Source organism: Rattus rattus, chromosome 2 (assembly GCF_011064425.1).
Source record: "Rattus rattus isolate New Zealand chromosome 2, Rrattus_CSIRO_v1, whole genome shotgun sequence".
NCBI classification, from domain to species: domain Eukaryota; kingdom Metazoa; phylum Chordata; class Mammalia; order Rodentia; family Muridae; genus Rattus; species Rattus rattus.
In genome coordinates, this window is record NC_046155.1 from 32,186,169 (window position 1) to 32,195,508 (window position 9,340).

Consider the following 9,340-nt stretch of genomic DNA (forward strand, 5'->3'; position numbering starts at 1 on the left):
GCAACTCATACTCTACTGGCATGGGGAGAAAGAGTCTGACAGACAGACAGACAAAGCAACTGTTAAGTAGAGAGTCTGGATCCTAATCAATGCAAACAGACCATCAAAAGTGCCTTCAAGACAAGTGGACAGATTCCATGAACTGATAACTTCCACTATCAAAGAAGTATCAATTCTGTTACTACCAAGAGTATAACACAATCAAATGCCCAGTTTTCTGATACACACTACCTCTGCAGGGATATCATGCCAACACTGTATGGTATGTGTTTTAAAATACTTCCAAAGACAGACAGATGAACCAACAATAACAAGTCTGATAACAAGTGAATCTGAGTATTGGGTATAACAGATTTCCTTACGCTCGTCTCTCTACACTAAATACATAGGAAAATTCCAGAACAAAATAAAAAGTCAGATTCCCTGGGCAAAATCCAGCATTAAAAAAATAAAATGAAATAAAAGCTGTGTTCTAAATTCTTTTTTCTTATTCTACAAAATAAATTAGTCTTGGGTTTTAACTACTGTTCACGAAGGTGTGCGAAGATGCCTTCACCTGCTCGTTTTAAGACGCCGAGTTACAGAAAACTCCTGCAGAATCACCGCACGAGTTTGGATTTCCGGCCAGCACTTGGGTGACACATTTGGGCTAGTTTCCATGCCATGTCTGCTATGTCTCTGCCTCTACCAACAAAACCCGAGAGCTATTCTTAGTCACAGATTGTGGTCAGTACACTGATGACTGAGTAACCACAGCTCACTAGCTCTAAACTCGAAGGGTGAGTAGAGACGCAGACACCCTTTCAAAGGCACAGCACTAGAACCAGGGAGGAAGAGCTGCCCCTGGATTTATCTTCAGAAGCAACATCTTTCTATTTCTTTGCGGCAACTTAACCAATATATTGGCTTTTTTTAAAATCTCATTACAGATGGTTTCAGAGACATCATGTGGTCCCTGGAAATTGAACTCAGGACCTCTGGAAGAACAGTCAGTGCTCTTAACCACTGAGCCACCTCTCCAGCCCCTCTTTTAAGAGCTGAACTGCAGCTAGGTGGTGCAGACCTTTAATCCCAGCACTGGGGAGGCAGAGGCAGGCGGAGCTTTGTGGGTTTGAGGCCAGCCTGGTCTACAGAGCTAGTGCCAGGATAGCCAGGGTTACACAAAGAAAGCCTGTCTTAGAAAAAAAAAAAAAAAAAAGAAACAAACAAACAAACAGAGTTGAGCTGCACTTAATATGTTTACAGTGTACAACATTTTGTTTTTCAACCAGACTCTTAATAAGAGTGGCTGGACTCTCAATAACACAGTGTTTCCAAATATTAAATAAATAAAGAGTGAATTCTACAATCTGGGCACTGCAAGTTGGTTTGGGGGAGTTTTCACAAAGGATAAAAACAGGATGTGAGGTTGGCTTCATGGAAGGACTGGGGAACAGCAGGAGAGGGTTCAGAGAAGGGTTGCTGATAAGGCTCGACACTTGGGACATCTGCTCTCCAGAGTTCAGTGAACCTTGGACAGAGTCAGGAGAGTAACCAGCCTTCTCTCTGTGAGAGGCTGCTGAGTCTGGGAAGAGAGAAAGTGCACAAGGAAACGAAAAGGATCCAGAACTCCCTAGCAGAAAGACTCCATTAAAAAACCCCAAAGTGAACATCAAAGTTCCTTCTCTAAAGCCCTTCTGAGAGACTTAGAAAGGGATGAAACCAAAAGCATCTCGCTATCTCAGCACATGGTTCAGTGCAGACAAATGCTCTCAAAGTATGGTATTTTCCATTTTGTATATATAATATACATTAAATATATTAAATCTGTTTTATATATTTATATTTAATATATATTAAAAGTCAAGAAATCAAGGTGAGAACTTAGCCTTTTTTTCTCATTGCACTAAAGAGTTTTAATGTGTTAAAGAATTAAGTCTTTTCCTATTGGATGACATTTCAAAAGCTTTTCTAGCTAAAAAATCTCTTCTAAGGTAACGATTATTTGAATCTGGGAATAGAAGGATAGGTTCAAAACCTCTGGGTACCAGAAAAGATAGCAGATGAGCGGCCCCACGCTCTTCCCAGAACAGTGTTATATGAATTGGCAGAGGACTGCCAGGGGCCAGGAGTGCGCCTGCCCTGCTCTCCTGAAAGGATTGAAAGGAAGCCATGCTGGGGGAAACAGCTCTACCTCAGGGAGGAGAACACACCCAGAGCTGCACCACAGTTAACAGCCTGGCAGGAAGCCAAGAGCTCCACCCCCATGCAAAGCTCCCATTTGTTCAAAGCTGCAGCTGGCAAGGCTAGGGGATTCTGAGAAGGGTGTGGCTGTCTGGTCCTATAGCTTAGAGACATTTCCAGATGAAAGTGAGTCTGAGTCAGTTTTCATCTTGGCCTTGGTCTAAGGTCCCCAGGGCAAGAGGAGAAACAAACAAAGCTGGGAAAGGACATGGGGGAGTCGTTTACCTTCGGAGAACAGTTGAAGTGCATGCCGGGTACTGGGAGTGTAGTTACATACATTGTAATACACCGGTACAGGTACAGCGTGCCAACTATGCAGAAAAATCTTCTGCTAATAATAGACCTGGAAAAAGGGAAAAACAGGGCAGATTCTCAGTCAAGAAATTCTGCAGGTTCATTTACTCAAAGTTTTCAATGACCCAACAAAACAAACCCAGAAATCTAGTCAAGAGCTTGAAATCAGAATGGTATAAGTGTCACTAAGAAAAGATCTGAGATCTGAACGGGGCATTTTAGACTAATGTCGGTTTGTGGTTGCACTTTATTTAAAACAAAAAGGGCCATTAACTGGCCAAAAGGAATCACAGCGATCTACAGTGTAACAAAGTAGGCTGTATGGGCCTTAATTCTGAGTTGCCACTCAACTGATGGACAAGCAGAGCCCATTCAGATGGCCAGAGTCTGTGCACAGAGTCTGTGTCGTAGTGGCAAAGGTTCACCGTCCCTGTACAGACTGCAGAGGTGCTGAGAATGGCATCAGAATGACAATGATAGGTGTTTCTGTGTTTAAGAAGTCAGACGCTAAACTGTTACTGTGGTGCGCATAGCAGACGATCAAGGAAAGAACCATAGACGACAGAGTCCGACCCCCACAACTCCTGGTGACTCTGCTGCCTCAGAGACTGCTTCCTTCCTGTTTCTGAGTAAGTAAAATGAGGACAAGAGCTCTAGAAATGATATCTGGAAATCCCTCACGGAGGAGGAATAGACAGTCACCTACAAAATATGAATAAGAACAAGAACCACTGGTTTTTAGTGAGTGGGATGGGTACAGGTATATACCAAGTCCTATGAATTCTTCTAGCACCAAAGCCCATCTGTTTCTTGGACTTAACCCCATTAATATAGTCCTAAGTGTCCTTAAATGAGGTCCCTCTCTAACTGTCTCCTGTCTGGCCACAATCACATCCTGTGGCTCTTTTCTTCCAGGCTTGGAAAGGTCAAGTTGCCGCGGGGAAGTGTGAATAAAAAGGAAGACAGAATGGGTTTTCCCTTTAGACTAATGAGCACATGGTGTTGTGTATTGTACCTATTTTTTGCTTAAGGTGGCTATGCTGATTGAGTATGGAGGCCAAATGACATCGTCTCATTCCTAATTGTTTTAGTAAGAGGAACTGAGTGACCCCTACTGTGGCCCGCCACTCACATTCACATGTACATGAATATGAGCAAAACAACCTTCTACTCCTCCAGCAGCGAACTGTCCGCATACACACAGTCCATACAAGTCAACTGGGGATGGCGAAGACGGGCGGGTCTCCTGTCCCCTTATCTGTGTCTGAAGCAGGGTCAGAACTATTGTATTGACTTTGGCTTTGATTGTTCCTGTTAGTCACCTGTTCATCTCTCTCCCAACGGTTGAGGATTTACTCTGTGGAAAGCTGTCTTACAGAGGTGTGTGCCCCGGCTTCAAGTTTAATGAAAGCCACGACACATGAAGAGTAAAGTCTAGAGATGTCAGCCAAGAATACCACAAAGGAAGTGCCAATGTGAAATGAGCAGGGTGAGCTATTGTGGAGCTCAATCCCAGTGATTACATCCACAAGTCCTGGACCTAAGGCTCAGGAATCACCGTGGAAGCAGAAGCAGACGCTAAGAGTTCATGGTGCCGCTTTAGAATGTCTCAAGTCACACCTACATGACTGCCTAGATGTGAGCTGGACAGGGATGACACCAATAGACACAAAGGCGGACGGGAAAAGACCACGAAGCCTCGCCTTACACAAAGGTTCCTGGTAACTAAGAAACGCTGAGGGCGGGAGATACAGGTTTCCTCCCCAACAAGCACACCCATTGGTTAATCCAATACCACATGGTCAGTCCTGAAAACTATCATTTTACAGTAACATTATACAGACTGAACAGTTGTGTTTATGTATTTTGGAATATATATGTCTATACATATGTAGGTAACAACAATCGATAACAAAAGAGACCATGAGTCTGAAAGAAAAGAGGAGGAGCATATGAAAGGGATGGGAGGAGGGAGAGGGAAGGAAGAAACGATGTAATCATATTATAATAAAAAAATAATTGTTTTAAAAAGAAAAAGAATCCTAGAAGATTCTTTTACTAGAATTACTAGAGATTAAGCAAATGCTAACAAGAAGTTAGATGCCGGATATAAGGATATGATTCCCCAAATCCCAGGTGCTCATCAAAGGCCCAGAAGGATATCTGTCATATTCAAAGTCCGCATTCAATCTGCTCGCACTGCAGTAACTATCATCCTGCAGATAATATCTGTGAATAGGTAAGTATTGGTCCTTACTATTTTGCATATCACACTCATTTCTGCCCCCCTGGGAACACTGTGCCTATCAAATTTGCTTATAAGAAAATACAAGTACAAGTGTTAATATTTTACATACAATTCAGACTTGCTGGGAAAGCACGGTGTTTCCAGTGCAGATAGAGGACTTATAAAGCTGGATGGGGGCCGGGCTTCGGGTGTAGGAAGTTGAGTTCGGGGCCTTGAATACAGGCAAGTACTGTTTCACTGAGTCATGGCCCCAGGCTGCTACTGAACTTTGTAACATGCCTAATTTAAAGAGGAAACAGGACTTAGAATCTGACTGTGTGATTCCATGACCAGGCTGCACGCACCAGGATTAGACTGTCTCTGGCACTTAGTACAAAGGTTTAAAAATCTAAAAGAAAATGGCCAAAGAAATGAAGAGACTGGGAAGCTTGATTAATACTGAAAGTACACAAGTTGTGTCTTTCTATGATTAAATAGCAACAGGACACACACGATTCCTGGCTTAGAGTAGAAGTTGGGCTGCCTGAAGAGGTCTATCAGCACAAAAACATTTTGGATGGTATGCGTTTAACTCCATCCCTCGCCCTGCAAACGCGGTTTCATGTATCCCAGGCCTCAGAGCCCTGTGTAGCTAACAATGGCTTCCGACTGCTGATCCTTACCTCCATCACTAAGGTACTGAGCTGGTGGACAAGCACCAGCCCACCCACTGCTGGCTGGCTCAGAATTAAGCTACTCTATTTCCCAAGCTTTTAAAGACTAAAAACATTTAAAGAAATTATAGATAATGACCACTCTGACCCCCCCCCCCCAGATTTAGCACTATTTCATACTTTTCCCATTTGTTTCTAACCCATTTCTTGGATGTAAACGTCATCACCCACTGCCTTCTGGAAGCACTTGGCTTCCATACACAAAACGGTGGAGCAAGCATCAGATTCACAACAGAGGCAGCAAGGAGGAAGACGGCACGCAACATGATGCAGACTCAGAGGTACCGTGGTGGGCAGAGCTCAAGGTTCCTACGCAGCTCAACTCGCTGCTCGGAGAGTCGAGCACGCAGTCCACCGGGTCCCATCACCGAGCCACAGCAGGACCAACCATGTGCTAGCTTTACCTTTAGCAAAGATTTTCTTGGTGACCTTTTATAGGACATTCCACAAATGTCCTATAACATTTGCTTCTTTCTTAGTAGGGAAACAGGCTAGCAATAAGCGCAAAGGCTGCAGAACAGAACTAAGAATGGGGTATCACAATATTTATTTTAACTCACCATTTATATGAGGTCAAAACATGCTTAGGAAAAAGTGGAGAATGTTGCCAAATTTCTCCTTCATGCCTTTAAGCCTTGTACCATCTACTTCGTTTTGTATGTTTGAGCACCTGCATATACTTATATGCACAACACGTGTGCCCACTGCCTACAGAGCCTGGCGCAGCGCTGGAACCAGCTCACAGGTCGCTGAGTCAGCTGCTGTGGGTGCTGGGAACTGAACTCCGCCCATGGGAAGAGCAGCCTGTGCTCTTTACCTCTGAGTCATTTCTCCAACCCCATTTATTTCTTAAAATGCATTATTCCAGTAATGCATGGCTACAACTCTTATTTCCCACAAGGGAAACTGAGTCTCATGGAGTGTAAACTGAAGTATAATTCCACAAGACGAAATAATTAGGGAAACGATGCTGAGCACTGCAGGAGAAACCCCACTTGAGTACCCACAGGCGAGTTGAGATTCTGTTTTACTTTAGTTAGATTTGAACCTTAATTCAAAATCTTCAGTATGTTTTGCGTGGTATTTTCTATGGACTAGAACTCCATACAGCACTTTGATAATCTCCTCATCTGCTGGCTGGTCTACTTGACTGAGAAACCAGAATGACGGGACTCTGGAGAAAAGGCCGCCATGAGATCTGGCTGGAATGTGTTTTCTTAATTAGTGATTGATGTGGAGGGGTCAGCCTACTGTGGGTGGTGCCATCCCTGGGCTGGTGGTTCTGGGTGCTATAAGAAAGCGAGTTGAGCAAGCCATGAGAAGCAAGCCTCTAAAGACTCTGCATCCACACAGACCTTCAGGTTCCTACCCTGTTTGAGTTCCTGTCCTGACTTCCTTAGAGGGTGAACAGCAATATGGACGTGTAAGCCAAATAAATAAACCCTTTCCTCCCCAACTTGCTTTTTGGTCACAGTGTTTCTTCACAGCAACAGAAACCCTAACTAAGGTACTGTATACCACAGTAACTACTAAAACACTGGGAATCTAGTAGTTTCATGAAGGCTTCAAACAATAAATGTGTCACAACCTGTTTAATTAATCATTCTTACGTCTTCTCTTCCTTAATCCTCCACCTCATCCAAATTTCTAGTGAATTTTTTGAGTCTCAATCTGTCCTCAATGTAACTCTTGTCTCTCTACGGTCTCAGTGTTTGTGGGACTCTCAAATTCCTGCTAAAATCCAATCACCAGTGATGACGTCCTGAGACTGGCGCCCTCAGGAATGAGATAAGTGTCCAGAGAGTAATGGCTAGCATTCTTCCTCCACGTGAGGAGAACACGGTTTCGAAGAACAGCTAGAGATCCAGGGAAAATTGGAAGACGTCTTGGACTTCTCGGCCTCCAGAAAGAGGACATAAACCGTTGCTGATAAGAATCTAGGTTGTAGTGTTTACTTCAAGAGCCTTAACAAGATTAGCCTAAAACCCACTCACGATCACCTTCTTTGAAACCATCAAGGGGCTGTCAACTGAATTCTGCATATACTCCCCTCCTCCACTAGGACCACACAGCCTCAGATCTTCCTTGCCTCTGCCCACCATTGCCCACCTAGCCCCACTCCCACCCTTCAAAGAAAATCTCTAAACTTGTACTTTATTACCCAAAGTTCTTTGCCCACTGCCTGCTACTGTAGGTAGGACCTCTGTGCCAGTGTCTCTCTGCCTGGACTGTCGTATTCTAACTTTTCTGATGCCTACCATTTAACCTGCCATAGCTATTCAGTTGAGAGCCGACCTCCTCTAAGGAAGCCCTGTTTCTCTTTATCCTGTCTTTATTTTTTTTTTAAACTTCTTCACAGCATTAACAACCCATTCATAACCCCAATAAAAGCAAAATAATGTGTGTTTCTAGCGTTGGTGAGACCAGCTCGGTCAGCAGAGGCGCCAGCACCAGAGGACCATTTGGAGCTTCCTCTCTCACTCCTAACAGCCCTTCCCCATTTCTGTCCACACACATTGCCCTGTAAGCCCTTTCATTTATCTGCTGGAATTAATCTGCACAGATGCTCACTGCTCCCCACCCTACATCTGTGGCTTTTTTTCCCCATTCACATTTTCATTTACGATGTCTGCTGAGATGGCTCCATTCCAGCTGGTCTGAAAATCACTAGGGATCAGAGACTGACTTCTGCCACCTCTCTCCTTCCCCTCCCCTCTCATCCCCAACACAGAGCTTTCTGCATTCATTAGGGCCTTAGAATCTCCAGGGTACCAGAAGGCCTCCTGGCCTTACACTCAGGGATGCTGCGGGGAACACTCAAAGGAAAGGCTAGTCCAAGGGATGAGAGGGCAATGCTTTCCTACAGGACCTTTAGAACTCACCTAGCATTTGGGCATCTCCCCAGGGAAGATGGTGGCATGAATCTAGAAACCCAAGCTCCCAGCTCAGAATGCATCTATGTTTGTGTAATGCCTTCTCAATTTTTAAAAATCCAACTTAAAGAAATTTCACACCTTTGGTATCTGCATCCTTATTTAGCAACGATCAATATTTTACCCCTCAGGAAGAGACTTTAAGGTAGGGAGGGTTTAAGTATCAACTGGGCCATCAGGGAAATCAAAGATCCCCATAAAACCCAGGGCTGGAAGAAGATTCCAGCGGCCAGTGTGCCTAACCACTTGCTGACCTGTTAGGCGGTTAGGAAGTGGCGGGGTGGTGGCACCCCTTTAATCCTAGTACTTGGAATGCAGAGGCAGGTGGGAATCTACAGAGTGAGTTCCAGGACAGCCAGGGCTACACAATGAAACCCTGTCTCCAAAAGCCAAAACCAAAACCAAAAAACAAACAATGGTGAATCAAGTTTACAGGGCCACCGTTGTCTATAAAGGAACCATTAGCTTTAGCAGAACCATTGGGTCACTATATAGACAGTGGCTTCAGTGATACCCGAGGCAGAAGAGACATGATGCCGATACACTGTCAGAGTTGCAAACACTGATTGTTGATTGACCCAAGGGAAATAGATCAGTGGAGGCTCTAGTGACAGAGGTCACAGTGGGAGTGACAGAGGCAGTGAGAAAACTCAGATTTACAGACTATTTGATAAAAATCAGTATCAAGGAAGAAAACTCAAGATGTTTGGGTTGAAAACTGGGAAGGATAGAGCTCTTTCCTAAGAAGGATTTGGGACGAGTACCAGCCTGAGTACAGAGGACTTTATGGGATGCTGGAGATTTATTTCTACTCAGCATCATAACAATATGGGATTAAAACTATCGCCATTCTCATTTTGTAGGTGAGAAAACAACTAGGTAGGAGTTTGTGTGCGTGTGTGCGCATGCATGTGTGTGCGTGTGTGCAT

The 9,340-nt window shown here is 44.2% G+C and overlaps 1 protein-coding gene across 3 annotated transcripts in view; it reads right to left on the reverse strand.

Annotated features, from left to right (window-relative positions):
* The window catches only part of Sgms1 (sphingomyelin synthase 1), a 265,773-nt gene that overhangs the window by 18,590 nt on the left and 237,843 nt on the right, over positions 1-9,340 (reverse strand). For all 3 annotated transcript variants that reach the window (XM_032891806.1, XM_032891803.1, XM_032891804.1), the window contains one exon: positions 2,449-2,566. In XM_032891806.1, coding sequence (XP_032747697.1) covers positions 2,449-2,566 — 118 coding nt within the window. The remainder of the gene's footprint in view (positions 1-2,448; positions 2,567-9,340) is intronic.